Source organism: Mustela erminea, chromosome 1 (genome assembly GCF_009829155.1).
Source record: "Mustela erminea isolate mMusErm1 chromosome 1, mMusErm1.Pri, whole genome shotgun sequence".
NCBI classification, from domain to species: domain Eukaryota; kingdom Metazoa; phylum Chordata; class Mammalia; order Carnivora; family Mustelidae; genus Mustela; species Mustela erminea.
This window is the reverse complement of record NC_045614.1, coordinates 13,587,493-13,602,726: the sequence shown is the minus strand read 5'-3', so window position 1 is coordinate 13,602,726 and position 15,234 is coordinate 13,587,493. Positions and strand designations below refer to the sequence as shown.

The following is a 15,234-nucleotide window of genomic DNA, read 5'->3' as shown; positions in this document are numbered from 1 at the left end:
CCAGGATCATGACCTGAGCCGAAGGCAGACGCTTAATGACTGAGCCACCCAGGTGCCCCAATAAATACAATCTTTAAAAAACTGTCAAAAGGCCCCCCATGGGGAGCCTGCCCCTACCAGTGCCCCACCCACCCGGTCTCGGATGGGCATGGAGTGGGCACCACGGGACTCTCCTACAGAGCCAGGCCTAAGAGCTGTGACCCTGGAGTCAGCCACCATTCAGCCTGCCATGCCCCGGGAGAACTGATTTTTAAGGCTCAGATGGCGTCAGCATTAGGGAATCCAGCGGATCTCCTGGGCTGAGTGTGCCCCCTTCAGGAAGTCCCCAGTGTCCTGCCAAAGGAATTCCGTAGGATGCCCATTAACCAAGACTAGGGAGGGTCCTCAGCCAGCCCTCCCTCTGTTACTGGAAGCTTTTTCTTTAAGGATTTATTTAATTATTTTAGAGAAAGTGAGAGGAAGCAGAGGGAGAGGAAGAGGGAGAAGCAGACTCCCCACTGAGCCCGGTGCCCAGGCAGAGCTTGATCACATGACCCCCGAGACCACAACCTGAGCTGAAACCGGACAGATGCTCAACCAGTCGAGCCACCCAGACGCCCCAGTTACTGGATATTTTTGGCTCCTGGAGCTCCCCCAGCCCAAGCCTGGCTAGGTTAAGTAATGCTGGATGTCGGCCCCTCAGCTTCCCACCAGAAGGCCACGGGTGAGGCTCCGGGTGGAGAGGGAACCCTTTGGACAGACCAAAGTTCACATCCTCCTGGGTTAAGTCCCTTTCCTTGAACTTCGATTTTTAACTTGGGAAAATGGGAGAACAATTTTTTGGCGATAACCGAATGAACCCAGGAGTGTTGAGCAGCTGTACACAGTAGGCATTTCATAAATGTTTATTACACTGAGATAGAGACGTGGGCAAGACCTGCTTGCAGGGGATGGGCTGAAATCTGGGCTCTGGGTTGCTGGTCCCTGAGGAGGTCCTGGGACGGATTCCCGGAGGAGGCACCATCAGAGCTGGGTTTCAAAGGCTGAGGCATTTGCCAAAGCTACCCAGGAGCGGGTAAAAGCAGGAGCTAAAGCCGGGAGGTAGGAGAAGAGGCGAGGGCAAGGTGGAACCGCCACCTCGATGTGTCCCTCTGCCTGTCCGCCAGGGCAATCAGAAGTACACAGAGCTCTCGCAGTCTCCTTGCTCATCGAACTTCTGAATCTGCTTCTTGAGGTGCCTCAGTTTGCCCTTCAGGTAGTGGCAGCGAGCCTGCTTGTCTAGGAAGCTGGGGTCCTGGGAAAGTCCAGCAAGACCCAGGAAAGTCCATGGGGTACTTTGAGCCTCAGTGGCTAACCCTTTGCCTCTTTCTCTCTGGGCCTCAGTTTTCTTTCCTTGAAACTGGGTACCCTGAGCTCATGCGAGGGTCAGGGGTACAAAGGCCAGCCTGTGGGACTCAGCGGACACAACTTACCGTCTGCTTCTTCTCAAATTCCCTCCAGACACGGGCAGCAACTTGGGCTTCCTTCTGCAAGTGGAGAAGGGGGTGGGGCTCAGAGAATGCTGAATCCAAGGAGGGATGGAGAAACTGAGGCTCAGACAGACAAAGTGACCCATCTAATGAGGACCTCCAGGGCTGATCTCAGCCCCTATGCTGTGGCCCCCACCCAGACTAGAAGAGGCAGGGGCCCAGAGACCCGGACCCGGCGGGTGTCCCAGAGGCCAGAGTCCACCACCTGGAAGGCTGTGGGGCAGATGTTTCTGCTGGGGCTGACCTGGCTTTGGGGCTTGGGCAGTGAGTTCAGCAAGGTCTCTAGCTGCTGGAGCTTTGCCAGTGCAGAGCCCACCTCCCGCTGGAGCTCCAAGAACTCTGTGTATTGGTCCTGGAACACGGCAGCATAGCAGCTCCGCTCCCTCTCACTGCTCACTTGTGGGTACTTACTGCGGGGTTAAAGTGGGGCAGACAGTGAGTGGAAATAACCCATCCCTTTCCCCCCGATCATTTTAATTTGTTCTTCTTTGCCCATGTTGGACTCCCTGCCCCAAATGCCCCTTTTCTCTTGTTACTATTTAGTAAACTCTTATTCATTTGTCAAAGCCCCAACCTCAGGCCCCTTCCCTGTTCCCGGGCATCAGGCACACTCACAGCTCATAGTCGGGCACTAGGTGAGGCCTTCTCATATGCCCCCTGGGGATGGCTTCAATAGACTTCTTGGTGCTCAAGGGAGCCCGGGAGGGCAGCTCATCCTCAAATACAATCTTCTTGGGCTTTGCCCTGGGCGCTCCTGGTTGACGCTCGCGCAGAGCGCGGGGGGCGCTGGTTTCCCGGCCTGGAGGCACCAATCGCTGCGGGTGCCGCAGGTATCATGGTTGGTTTGGGGAAGCCGGAATCCCTCAAACTGGCGGGAATGAATCTCTTGCTTAGGCTTGGCCTGGGGACCCTCCTCCCGTTCAGACTCACCGGGGGCCCAGGGCCAGGAGGGCGGGTCTGCAGGTCCCCCCGGCAGCCGCGGGTCTTGGGGGACTCCCGGGTGGGCATCGGCCTCAGCGAGGCGCCGCTCGGGCGTCCCCGGGGCGACGAGCGGGTCCTGCGGGGGGCGCCGTGGCCCCCGCATGGGGGGGTCAGTCGGCGAGCTGCCTGTGGGCACCAGAGAGGGGCGCGCCTGGAGACGGGGAAGGCTGGAGGACTTACGGGGAGGCGGACCCCGGAGCGGCCAACTCTTCCGCAACAAGCGAGATCTCTAGCTCCGCCTCTATTTGCATTGACGCACCCGATTGGCTCTCAGAGCAGCCCGCCCCCGGCTGCGGAACCCGGAAGGTGCGACGCCCGTGACGCCACCGTGTATCCTGAGTGGCCCCGCCTCTAGTTAACCCCTGCGCTGCCGCAGCCTCGCCTGCTAGGGCCCGTGAAGCCCACGGACACCGGCCCGCCCCCTGAGAGGTCCCCCAGGACCTCCGCCCCAGCTGCGGGCCGCACGGACTGCTCCCGTCCGGGTTTACCTGTCCCAGCGTCCGGGTCTCCGGGTTTGGACCCGCTGCCTCAGAGGCGCCTGAGTCTGTTCTGTGCGTTAACTTCAAAGGCTGGACCCAAGTGGCGGGGTCGGTCCACAGGGCGGGGCGGGGCCTAGGGAGATTGGGCGGGGTTGGCGGCGAGGGGGCGGGACCCAGCGTTAAGGGAAGTGTATCCGCTTTTGAAGCCAGATTCGAGTCTAACCGGACGGGAGCGGGCGTATTTGTTGTGTATTTGGAGCTGCTGACTCACCTTCTCTGACCCTTGGGTGTTTCTGGCCTGAGAAAGAGGTGGTTTTTATATTTTTAACATATTTCCTTAATCATTAGATTATTATGCTCTGACCAGTTGTGGGAGAAAACGGTTTTCCCCACTCTTGTTAACTCCAGTGCCATTACAGTTTCCCGCAAGTGTATCTTCGAAGTTTTAATTCTTGACTAATCTGATGTGAGAAAAGTTCAGAAATGATTTGTCTTTCTTTTCCTGCACATTTTCTTTTTCTTGTTTGTTTTTGGGAGCTCTTTGTATGCCAAGAATGTAGTTTAACCAAGTAGTGCATCTTCTTTCACTGTTACAGGTGAGACCGTCCGATACATTTTACAGGCTTTTTTGCCCCCCACCCCCCATGTGGGAAACTAAATATTCATTAAGCCCCTTGATATTTTACTGAATTCTCCTGTTTACATAGCTTTTTTTTTTTTTTTAAGTTAGTTTGGGTTTCTCATATAATTGTATCACTTGCAAAGAACTTTGCCCCCCTCCTTTTTTTTTTTCCATTTTTCAGTCTGATCTTTCTTGTCCAGTTGTACTGACAAGCACTCCAGACCATGTTGTCTTTTGGGGAGTCAGGTGGACTGTGGGCATCATCTCTACCTTCCTATCTTTGATGGCAGAATTGCCAGCGTTTGTTCATTAAGTTCAATGCTTGGCTTGAGATTTTGCAGTTAAGTGAGGAAAATATCTATCTTGCTTATTGTTTATTGAGATGTTGAGTGATAGATTTTTGAACAGTACAGTGTACCATTTCACCCTATGATTTTCTTTCCTGATGCATTAATGTGGCTATTAACAAACTTCCTGGGCGCCTGGGTGGCTCAGTGGGTTAAGCGACTGCCTTTGGTTCAGTTCATGATCCTGGAGTCCCAGAATCGAGTTCCGCATCGGGCTCCCTGCTCTGCAGAGAGTCTGCTTCTCCCTCTGACCTTCCCCGCTGTCATGCTCTCTCCGTCTTTCTCAAATAAATAAATAAATAAAAATATATATTTTTTAAAGATTTTATTTATTTATTTGACAGAGAGAGATCACAAGCAGGCAGAGAGGCAGGCAGAGAGAGAGGAGGAAGCAGGCTCCCCGCTGAGCAGAGAGCCCGATGCGGGGCTCGATCCCAGGACGCTGAGATCATGACCTGAGCCGAAGGCAGAGGCTTTAACCCACTGAGCCACCCAGGCGCCCCAATAAAAATATTTTAAAAAAACTTTCCTTGAACCATTTCTGCATCTTAAGTGTGAGCCTTGTTAAGATCTACTTTTTTCTTCAAAGATTTTTAGTAATTTCTACACCCAAAGTGGGGTTCGGACTTACATCCCTGAGATCAAGAGTTGCATCTGTACTGAGTGAACCAGCCGGATGCCCTTAAGACCTATTAAAAGTTGCCATTAGAGCTTATAAGAAGCTTTACTTGGGTGCCTGGGTGGCTCAGTGGGTTAAGCCTCTGCCATAGGCTTGGATCATGATCTTGGGGTCCTGGGATCAAGCCCCCAATCAGGCTCTCTGCTCAGCAGGGAGCCTGCTTCCCCTCCACCCCTGCCTGCCTCTCTGTCTACTTGTGGTTTCTGTCAAATAAATAAATAAAATCTTTTAAAAAATAAAGATTTTGGTGATACTTGGTATAAAGATACTTGGTGTTTTTACACCAATGTTGACAGGGGTCCCGGTATTGCCCACTCACACTCCCATGGGTCTGGGACACCCTTGTGCTCCTGTCACCTGCCCAGCCTCCCTCACTGAGCTCCCTTGGTCACCCGCCTTTCATAGGCTTCACCTGCATCATCTGGAGTGAGGGTGAGCAGAGCCCAGGACCAGTGGTTCTCCCAGGACTCCCACTCTATGACCTCTTCCAGGGTCCCACCTTGGGAGTAGTGCCCACGCAGTTCTCATCTGAAATGATCAGGCTATGACCCTTGGCAGGGCAGAGTTTCCACAGACCCTCACATGTTTGTTGAATGACTTGGTGAAGCCTCTAGTTTCCTGAGAGCTCAGGTGGCGGCTGGACTAAGTCCTAGCTCTGAACTGTCACCTTCAGTCTCAAGGAAGGCCCAGCCCTGATGCTCCCTCCTCCAGGCTGACCTCCAAACATAGCCGCATTTCTCCGCCCATCCTCTAGCCGCACCCCAACAGCACAGGGCTGAAGGCTCTGTGTTGGCTCTGATTCTACCTGCCTGGGGCCTCCTGTGGCTTCTTGGGCCCTGGCCTTTCCCCATGTGGGGTGGGTACCAGGGCAGGGGAATCCAGGGGGGAGTTCGCTGGGTCACTGCCCCACTGCCCCACCTAGACTGAGCTTCCTTTCCTGCTCTCAGGAACATCCGAAGACCCTCCCGTGTTGTTGCCCGCCCCGAAGGGTGCCCCTGGACACGGCGGAGGAGCAGACAGAAGACAGCCCGCATGGGCCGGGACAGGCCTTTATTTGAGTTTGGGCATGATGCGGATGAAGAGGATCATGCTGATGAAGATGAAGCAGACAACGATAAGCATGGCCCAGAGCAGCCAGTTGACGGACTTCTGTGTGTGCTGCTCCAGCCTCTCCGACTCGGTCTTCAGCTTCTCCAGGTTCTGGTCGGCCATCTTGAGGGAGTGCGACAGGGTCTGTGGGGGAGGCAGGGAGAGTGTCAACAGAGTGTGGCCTCTCCCTGCCACCTGGGGGCAAGTGGACTCTCTAGGCCCTGGCTGGTACTGTGCCCTCGGCTGGGAATTCTACCTCTGCCTTCTGTCCAATTTCTATTTTTTTTTTTTAAAGATTTTATTTATTTATTTGACAGACAGAGATCACAAGTAGGCAGAAAGGCAGGCAGAGAGAGAGGGAAGCAGGCTCCCCGCTTAGCAGGGAGCCTGATACAGGGCTTGATCCCAGGACCCTGACATTATGACCTGAGCTGAAGGCAGAAGCTTAACCCACTGAGCCACCCAAGCGCCCTTGTCCAACTTCTGTCATGCAGCAAAGCCCTGGCCACGATGCCCCTGGGCCAGGAAGCCTTTTCTGATGTCCGGGGCAGAGGCTGGGCGGGTTCCCCTGCCCTCCCACCTGGTTGTCCTTCTTGATGACGCTCTGAGCAGCCAGTGTGTTGGTCTTGAGGCTTCGGGCCAGGCCTAGCATCTCTTCTGCCAGCTTCTCCTGGAGGTTCTGATGTCGCTGCAGGACAAGGTCTAGCTCGGCTGCCGACTGCTTCTCATCCCCTGGTCTAGGCCCTGTCACCCCGCTGACCTCACACGTGGGTGGACAGGAGGCATGAGATGGGGTGGGGGAGGGTAAGAGACCAACATGTTCCCAAGCAGCCCAGAGGGTATGGCTCTAGCTGCTGCCCTCCCTGGGGCTCCATTTCCCCTTATTTGCTTTGGCGTTTAGGAAGAGCAGCCGCAGAAGGGGCTTCTGATCAGTGGTTCAGAGGCTTGTAGGGGCCCTTGTGGTGGGTGCCTCAGCGGCCCTAGATTCCTCCATCCACCCGGCCCCACCCCCACCCCCCAGTGCTACCCAAGGGCTGAAGATACTTACACTCTCTTCCTCACATCCAGCTGGGGCTCTGGAAGCGAAAAATACCAAGCAGGAAGGAGAAGATTGGTTTCCTATTTTCCCGGCTTCCTGATCATTCAGTGCCTGTGATGTGTCTGCTACTCATAATGCCATTTCTTGTCCAGTCTGCCGCTGGTGAGCTCCTGATCATGCTTCAAAGCCCTAGCTCAAAAGTCCTCTCTTTTAAGAAGTTTTCCCTTACCCCTACCTGGGTTCCCCCAGGCTCCAGGTCCCTTCTGCTGGTCTAACCTTGGCCCTGTGGCCTGGGAGTATCCAGCTTTATTTCCTCTGGGGCGCAGCTCCTCTGTCCTGGTACCCCCATCAGGCATAACTAAGTGACTGCCCCTGAGGCTATGCTCCCTGGGCTGTGGGAGACCTTGGGGGAGCCAGGTGAGGAATGTGAGGCAGCACAACAAGTAAGCATCAAGTCCTGTTTTCTTTAGGGCAGCTCACCTCCAGCAGAGTCCTATGGGAAAAAGAGAGAGGCATGAAGTCACCTACCTGTCCTCCCTCAAAACTGCCCTTTCAGCTCTCAGAACATCCCCCCAACACTCATTTGGTGCCCCGGAAAAATCCCATGAATGACCTCTGGACCTCAGTTTTTTCATACTTTGATTATGATCCACGTAAAATGCTTAAAAAGACACTTGCTGTTGCATTTTACAAATGGAAAAACTCATTTATCTGTGGCAAGACGAGATAAAGTCATCTATCTGTGTCAAACTCGTCTCTGTTGCTTTGGGCCAACTCTGGGGCTTAACTAGATAGGTACCATTTTTGCCTTAGACCAAACTCCTACACATCTAGAAAAATCCCGGCTTGGCCTTTCTGTCAGGAAGCAGACTGCTGGCCCAGGGCAGAGGCTGTTGGGCCCCCTAAGATCCCTGCACCAGCCACCATTTGTTGTTCCGGCTACACCCAGGCATGAAACTGTCCCTAACCAAAGGGTTCCCAGGGCCCAGGGAGGAAGCCCTACCGTGCCTAGCAGCTCACTCCTCATTTCGCTGGTGTACCGAGCCCGCGACTGCAGGTGCACTGTCTTCGTGGCGGGTACCCGCTCCCTGGCTGTGGTTGGTACACGGCCGGGGGCCAGAAACTGGTTCGCGAGTGCCTTCTCTGAGGCGGAGGTCTGCGAAGAGGGAAAAGGACAGGGCAGAACAGGGGCAGGTCCTGGGCAGGTGAGCGCTATGAGGGCTGAGGAAGTAGAGCATCCAGGCTCACCAGCTTCTCTGCCTGCAGCATCCCCTTCAAAAAATCTACCTTGCGGGAATATTCATTGATCACCTCAGAGGCTGGTTTGCTGGAAGGCGACAAGAGAAAAAGAAAACCTGTCCACCGTCCCTAGTTCCAGGAAGGGTCTCAGCAAGGGCTGGAGTCCAGGGATTCCCCATCAGGAGCCGGTCCTGGCCCATCCCAGATTTGGAGCCCCTGTAGCCACTAGCACTCACCTTGGCTGGGCTTTCAGGGCCTGCAGCATGTCCTCGAGGGCTCCCACGTACTGGGGAGAGAAAGCAGGGATGTAAGCCTGGTCTGCCAAGCCCTCTCCTCCCTGTCCTGTTCGAAGTAGGGGTGAGGGTAGGGAGTGGGGGGCGTCCGAGCCAGCAGGGGGCGGAGCCGGGACGGGGAGGGACCGGGGGGGGGGGGCCTGGGCTGAAAGGGGAGGAGCCACGTGCTAGGGAGGCGGAGCTAGTTGACTCGAGGGAATGGGGCGGGAGCTGCAGGTGAACGTGGCGGAACCGGCCGGAAGGGGCGTGGTCAAGAACGGCCGTTGGGTCTGGGGAGTAGGGCCCGGTGGCCGCTAGGTGCGGAAGCCGCCGTCCGGGAGTCGGGCTCTGCTTGACAGTGCAGATTTCCCTCACCTTCTCCAGACGCCACTCCTCCGGGTCCCGCTTTTCCGCTGCCATCGCCTCGCAGCGGCACAGCAACCGCACCAGGTTCAGCTCCAGCCTCGACGCTGCCATCGTCTCTCGGCGGTATCCTGCCCCTTCCGCTGGCGCCATCTTGGAAAAGGGCGGAAGTGCCCTCATTTGGGCTTCTTCCGGGCGCGTCCGCCTCTTTCGCTGTTGCATCTTTGGGGCGGAGCTAAGGTTTTGTTTCAGGGAGAGGTACAGTCCTGCCTGTGTTACTCAGGGCGGAATCGCGTTTTCCCCTCTTAAACGTCTTAACCCTTCCGGAAGGGTTAAAAGGACCGGTCCTACGGTGTCAGGGCCGTGAGCAATAGGTCCTCGCCTTATTCCTTTCCTCCTGCTTAAAATTCCCCTGCACCCGCTTTTGCTTGGGTTCTTCCCACGGTGAACTCTTCCGTATTCAGGCAGCCTCCCCCGGTTCTTCCCGGGGTACGGGCCCGGCACTAAGGAATCCCAAGGCTTAGGGGCCCATCCAGAGTTTGTGGTTATGAGCTTCCGGGTCTGATTCCATCACCTCCGCAGTGCCCCTGAGGAAGTTTTAACTTTTTTGGGTCGTCCCTTCTTTGGGAAACGGGTGGTATGACAAAACCTGCCTGTGGGAGGGGGGCGGATATTAGCTAGCTCTGGGGGTGAGAGGTGGGGCAGGGTCACCCCTAACGCCCAGACCTTCTTGGAGAGAATCCCTCGCCCCCCAAGTCCCCAGGCAGTTGAGGCCCATCCTGCAACCTCCCCTGACCCCTATGCTTGCAGAGGACAGGGTAAGGATTGGAGCTTCAGAGGGACTGAAGCCTGGCTTGCAGCACGCATCCATCTTCCTACCCTTCGTGTCACCTGTGTCCTGGTCCCACATCGGCCTGGTGTCCTCGCAAAACACTATGTAGGAGACTAAACCCAGGGTGGATGAAGGGGGTCACTGGAGGCAGATGGGGCAGGCTCCGAATCCCAGCCCTACTCCATCCCAAATATGTGGCCTTGGAGAAGTCTCCCAGCTCTCCCTCATGTGCCATCTGGACTTGGGTTCTTCCTTGCCTCCCAACCCCTGCCCCATGGGCCCTGCCTGCCAGCAGGTTCCTGCAACTGCTCATCTGATTGCAGCCTGGGAGCTGGTCCAAGAGGGAATAGTTGGGGGTGTGTGGCTTCTGGCCCTAGTGGGCCCACCAGGAACTGATCCCTTCACAGGGAGATGGCCCTTGTAGCTGACATTTAAGCCCTAGCTTTGGGGAGAAGCTTGGTGCTGAAACGGCAACAGGAGCAGCTCAGGACAAAAGGCTCTTTGCCAAACCTCCCCCCTCCATTTCCAGATCAATAACAAGCACCTGCAGCAGGCGCACCCCTCAAGTGAGGACTCCATGCGAAATTCCAACAGCAGCATTGCCTGGAAGATCAAGGCAGGTCCTCCCAGTCCAGGGGCACAGCCCCCCGCCCTGCACCGCTCTTGCCCGAGACCACAGGGTGGACCGCCACCAGCCAGCTCCTCCTCCTCTGACGGACTCTGAACCCAGTCCGAGCAGGACTTGCATACACACACCTTTCAGGCACTTTTTATTTTTGCACGGCTTGTGGAGCACCTGGGGCACCTCTCGTCCCACACCCGTGGCCGTGTGTCTGGGGAGTGAGCCAAGCCTGGGGGTGGGGGGAGCCCAGCTCCGGAGATCCCCAGCCTGTCCCCGTTGACCAGCAGGAATGTCCAGCCCCAGGCCTTGCCCTCCCTGCTTGTGAGTGGTCCTGAGTCACGGCTCCTGTTGGCCACGTGGAGAGGACAGTGTGCCGAGGGTTGCCTCCTCTGGCCTCCTGAGTCTGGGGCTTGGCGGACAGAAGAGTGACGGCCACATTCACGTCTCCCCGGGATGTGAGGTCTGTGGTGCTGCAGGTGGAGGCTGTTGGCCACCTTGTGTCCTGACTCCAGCCACCAGCCTTGATCCCCACCGAGGCTCCGACACTCCTTCAGATGCGGGCCGGAGGATGCATCCGAGACACGCCTGGGGCTGTCAGGGGCCCCCTGGGTCCAAATCCCCCATGCAAGGCCCCAGCCCTCAGACTGCGGGCCCCGGGCCGTCCTCAGTGCAGGTCTGAGGCCCCGACATGCACTGGCCATGCAGGCTTTGCTCTGAAGACTCAAGTCCAGGTTATAAGGGAGATGAAGGGCGTTAATATAAAAGTTTGTACATACATGTATAAAAAACAATTTGGTCTCTTGTTAAGGCTGTTACAGTTTAAAGTTATGTAAACCACGCACAAAGAAACAGTTACCATATAAAACAAAAAGGGAGGTGGGAGATGCCAGGCCACCCACCGTGATTTGGTGCTCTGGGTGGGTGCGTCTGTGCAGTGTTGGGGGCTCAGCAAGGGCGGCCAGGCCTTGGCTGGCCTCTCCCTGCTTGGCCTCTGCACGTGGGGCTAGTGCCCACCTCACATTGTCTTGGAGCTTCTCGTTCGGGATCCTTCTCAGCCAAACGCGGGCTCTGCAGCTTGGTGCCCAGCTCAGGCTGGGACTCGCGGGGACTCTGGCTCTGGGGGCCCTCAGCCATTGGCCTGGCCCGAGGTGGGGGGCAGGCAGTAGGTCGGGGGATCTGAGTACCTCCGCTTGGCCCCAGGAGGCCGGTCGTCCTCGTCCGGGGGCTCCCGCGTGCCCAGCACGGGCAGGAGAGTGCTGGGTGTGACATACACCGAGTGTACCTGGTCCGGGCGGCGGGCGGGCGGCTCTCGGCGCCTCACGGGGGCAGCAGCCTCTGGGGCACCCGGTGCCCGGCCGGGGAGGTGGGAGGGCAGGCCGGGTGGGAGCTTGATGTTGGTGGTGGGCATGATGGGGGTCCGCCGGGGGGTCTTCACTCTGACCGTCACGAAGGACGACGGCCTTCGTCGTGGAGGGGCGGCTGCCACGGGGAGGGGGCTCAGGGCGGGCGCGCCGGGGCTGGGGAGAACAGGCGCGGGGGGCCCTTTTGAGAGACAGACGGCAGGGTTACTGCAGCTTCGGGGCTTGAAGACGGACCCTTGCCCCAGGGCCTGCCGGCGGTGGACACGGGAAGGACAGAAGCAGACTCTGCCTTAATACTGACCTTCTGAGGCCCCCCGCCCGGCCCGTTCTTCCAACAGGCTCTCCGTGCTGGCTGACGTTTCCGAGTCCAGGTTTTCTTCATCGGAGCCCCGAGGGTCCAGCTCCGGAAGCCGGTACGTGATGTCCTCCCTGTAGGGGGGGTGGAGAGAAGGGGGTCATGGTGTCCAAGGCTGTTCCCAGGGTGAAAGATCTCCCAACAAGGGTGCCAGGCCAGCAGGGGACAGAATGGGCCTTCCTCTTCCTGGATGTGAGCCCTTGCCCTCAGCGCCCCCAGCAGCCATCCCCAAATCATTCCTGGTCCAGAGAAAGTCCAGGGAGGCCTGGGTCAGCCTGCTGAGGGAAGCCAGCCACCAGGCCCTATACTGAGCCAGTGATAGGCTCCTGCCTCAGGGCCTTTGCAAGTGTTGGGCCCTCTACCCGGAGTGCTCTACCCTGTTCTTCGGACTAGGGAGGCCAAGTGGCCCAGGTCACACCTGTCCTCCTGGCATCATGTTAATGGCATCCCTGTGCACACTCACATCTTGACTGAGTAACAGGTTAATTGGTCATCCTAGCTAAAACCAACTTCAAGACAAAGTTTGGGCACGATCCCTCTGCTGCCCCTGCTTTCCCCCTGTGGACCACCATGGCTCCTGGGGGTCAAGCAGGGGGTTTAAACAGCCCCAGGCTGCGTTTTAGGGCAGCAGCCCCCCGTGAGGGAAGTGCTAGGTGGTGGGAATGAGCCGAGCCGGTCAGCCTCCTCTAACAGCCAGGGTGGCTATGCCAACGGGCTTGGGGAGGGGGGCCCAATGGCAGCGCCAAGGACAGGAAGGGGACGGAGACACTTGCTTCTCCTCCTTGATGGACTGGATCCGCTCAATGAGGATCTCCTTCTCGCGGTCCTCGTCACCGCCGGGCACCTCCTCTTCCGGCAGCACCCCCAGCTCCTCTGGGCCGCCGCCACTGCTCGCCCGGGCCTTGGGGCTCTTGTTCTACGACAGAGAAGTGGCAGGTGTGGCTGGCCCCTCTGGGAGGGTGGGCCTGGTCTAGCATTGGGGAGGGTCAACAGCTTGGGGAGAGGAGGTTAGTTCTCATGTGGATCCCGTGGGGACAGAGTGGCTGGTGCTCGGCTGATTAGTTGTCCTCAGTGCAGGTGGTCAGCAGGCAGTGGTCCTCCCCCAGCATGCACTTCTGGGAGGTTAGGACATGCTCGGTCTACCCCACGAGACCACGGGCACGAGGGGAACCCAGCATGCACCGCGCCCGGAGACATGCAGGGTGGGCCCGTGGAAAGTGTACATACCAGGACCCCCTCATAGGGAGACGAGAACCCCAGTTTGAGAGGCCATGGCTGGGGAAGAGACGAACAGAGGGTGACCACACAGGGCCACAATCGCCACACGGGCACTGAGCCACATCGGACTGCGGGGACAAGGACAGGATCCTCCCGTGGGAGCCCAGGATTTGCCCTGCTAAGTCCCCATCCCCACTGTGGGGCCACTTCTATGGTGGGGACTCTTCCCTGTAGCAGGGGCCAGAGGAAGACCCGAACCGTCCCTGAGTGGATGACCGGTCCCCTGCTGCCCTTTGAAGGGCAGTCGGCAGGAGGCTGGACGAGGAAGGTGGTCATTCAGCCGATGTGGGGGAACGGGCCCCCAACCGTGCTCCCAAGAGGCCCCTGGCCAGGTGGCATGGGGCCTAGGGTGTACAGGGCGTGCAAGGGGTAGCCAGGTGAGACCCCACCCCGCCACCCAAGGCCGGCGTGCTCACAGCGTTCTGTCGCAGGAGGGAGAGGCGGCGGAAGGCAATGCTCTCTGCGGCTTCTAGCTGGTTGATCTCCTCCATCTTCACCTTGTACTTCCTCATCTGTTCCTTGATGAGCATCTCCACACAGCTGCAGGAGAAAGGGACTCAGTTACCACCTGCAGGATGGCCAGTGTCAGGGCCTGGCGTCTGGAGAGGCACTGGCTGGAGCCTGGGGCATGGGGGCCCGAGATGGAGACCCAGGGCCCAGGCAAGGCCACGGACACAGCGTGGGCTGTGGCTCCCATCTCTGTGGCGGCATACTGTGTGACATCGTGTGGCTCACTCCACCTTTCTGAGCCTGAGGCCCTGTCTCAACAGGCCTCCCGGTTTGAAGGAGGAAGCACAAGCACTATGGGCCAGAGTAAGCCAGCCCCACACAGTCCCCCTGCAGGGCGGGGCGACACGGAAGTGTGAAGAACAGGTAGGCTGGGTGATGCGTCTCAGAGGCTGCAGGCGACCTGCCCCTGGGGCTCTGGAAGGTGCGCTGTGAGCAGTTAAGTGTGGCGGGCGAGAGGCAGGCACAACTCAGGGTTTTCCATCATCACAACCCCACAAGGAGAAAGGGAGCAAAGAAGGTGCTAGAAGAGGCTGGAAGCGAATCTTTCAACCCAGGTGTGTCAGGGCCACAGGAAAGCCACCTAGAGTGGCAGGTTCTTATTTTCACAGCCTGAGGCCTAAACAGTGTCTTCTTAGTCACTGAGGTCTGACGACCTCCGAGTTCTTTTGAAGAACTCTGAAAACTTCTGAAGATGGTACAGGGGGCAGGAGAGACCGTGTCTCCCGACTCCCCTGACAGCTGCTGCTTTCCTGACAACCCTTGCTGCTGCCAGAGGCCAAGGACATCAGGCTCCCTGATCTGCCCCTCGGCTTGCCACTGGAGAGGGGGTCATTTTCCTTTTCTCTTGTTTTCTTTAGCCTCAGAAACACTTGGGAGGGATGCCCTAGCTGCTGGAGCAGACGCTGCATGGCGGGGTCGGGGTTGGAGGTGGCACTAGCACTCACGTGGTGACCTTGAGGACGTCCTTCATGCTGGTCAGCGGGTCTGAGTTGTCAGGGCAGCGCAGGAGGCAGGGGGCGAAGATGATGGCTAGAGCGCTGGGCGACATGCGGTTCACATCCTCAAGCAAGGCCACCCTGCATGATGAGCGGCAGTTAGGGGTGGCCACGGAGCCCCCAAACCCGCGGCCGGAGCCCCAGGGTGGGGAAGGGGCGGTTATCCCCTGGAGCTGGGATGGGCGGAGAGGGATCGCCACAGGAGAGCCTGGGTCTCCCCCAGACCCCCCTGGCACAGGCTCAGGTCTTGGGGCCGAACCCAAGGCATGCTGGGCCGGGGCTCTTGATGGGGACCCCCAGCCCCCCTGGGGAGCAGGCAGCGGGCACTTGCTTCACGAGGTGGAAGATGAGCCGCTCCAGCGAGTTGTGGTTGGCCTCGGGCAGGTGCTCCAGGACGGCGTAGATGGCGGCCAGCTGCTCCTGCTTCTCTGGCAGCTCTAGGGGGGCCCAGGGCATCAGCAACCTGTGGGCCCGGCCCCGACACGTTCCCGGGGGGCAGGGGAGCCTCCCGCTGCGTAGGGGCTGGGACGGGCATGTGGCAAGGTATGGGGCCATGGAGGGGTTCCGGCCCTGCCCTCGGCTAGGCACCCGCGCCAGACCAGCTGCTCTGAGCCCGGGTTTCTCAGCGGGGCCTCCCCAGTTGGCCCCGGCAAGCGCTCGTGG

The 15,234-nt window shown here is 58.2% G+C and overlaps 3 protein-coding genes across 11 annotated transcripts in view; all 3 read right to left on the bottom strand.

The window, feature by feature from the left end:
- Window positions 1-859: 859 nt before the first annotated feature.
- On the bottom strand, window positions 860-3,094 carry OCEL1 (occludin/ELL domain containing 1; the record flags this gene model as incomplete). The annotated part of the gene is made up of 6 exons (XM_032303850.1): window positions 860-1,273; window positions 1,452-1,505; window positions 1,753-1,918; window positions 2,124-2,323; window positions 2,439-2,615; window positions 2,978-3,094. Coding segments are annotated over 6 exons (837 nt in total), but the record flags the coding sequence as incomplete, so codon positions are not given.
- A 2,539-nt stretch (window positions 3,095-5,633) lies between these two features.
- On the bottom strand, window positions 5,634-8,810 carry USE1 (unconventional SNARE in the ER 1). The gene is made up of 8 exons (XM_032315002.1): window positions 8,631-8,810; window positions 8,220-8,269; window positions 7,993-8,071; window positions 7,748-7,900; window positions 7,225-7,237; window positions 6,754-6,781; window positions 6,286-6,460; window positions 5,634-5,849 (listed from the first exon to the last, which is right to left on the bottom strand). The coding sequence occupies exons 1-8, from the start codon at window positions 8,796-8,798 to the stop codon at window positions 5,667-5,669; spliced, it is 849 nt and encodes a 282-aa protein (XP_032170893.1). The 5' UTR covers window positions 8,799-8,810; the 3' UTR covers window positions 5,634-5,666.
- Window positions 8,811-10,192: 1,382 nt separating this feature from the next.
- Window positions 10,193-15,234, bottom strand: part of MYO9B (myosin IXB) — an 85,030-nt gene continuing 79,988 nt past the window's right edge. For 7 of the 9 annotated variants that reach the window (XM_032314945.1, XM_032314960.1, XM_032314983.1 and 4 more), the window contains 7 exons: window positions 14,903-15,008; window positions 14,521-14,652; window positions 13,483-13,606; window positions 13,016-13,063; window positions 12,562-12,704; window positions 11,735-11,862; window positions 10,193-11,614 (listed from right to left, as the gene is read on the bottom strand). In XM_032314945.1, the coding sequence (XP_032170836.1) occupies window positions 11,199-11,614; window positions 11,735-11,862; window positions 12,562-12,704; window positions 13,016-13,063; window positions 13,483-13,606; window positions 14,521-14,652; window positions 14,903-15,008 (1,097 nt within the window). In that variant the 3' untranslated portion in view covers window positions 10,193-11,198. The remainder of the gene's footprint in view (window positions 11,615-11,734; window positions 11,863-12,561; window positions 12,705-13,015; window positions 13,064-13,482; window positions 13,607-14,520; window positions 14,653-14,902; window positions 15,009-15,234) is intronic. The other 2 variants (XM_032314998.1, XM_032314964.1) reach the window with 2 other exon arrangements.

Excerpts from the sequence above, each read along its gene's own strand:
- USE1 (XM_032315002.1), bottom strand. The coding sequence starts at position 8,798 with ATGAGGGCACTTCCGCCCTTTTCCAAGATGGCGCCAGCGGAAGGGGCA. Across the intron at positions 8,072-8,219 it reads GCCCTGAAAGCCCAGCCAAG|CAAACCAGCCTCTGAGGTGA; the intron begins GTGAGTGCTAGT and ends GTCGCCTTCCAG. Across the intron at positions 7,901-7,992 it reads TGCTGCAGGCAGAGAAGCTG|ACCTCCGCCTCAGAGAAGGC; the intron begins GTGAGCCTGGAT and ends CCCTCTTCGCAG.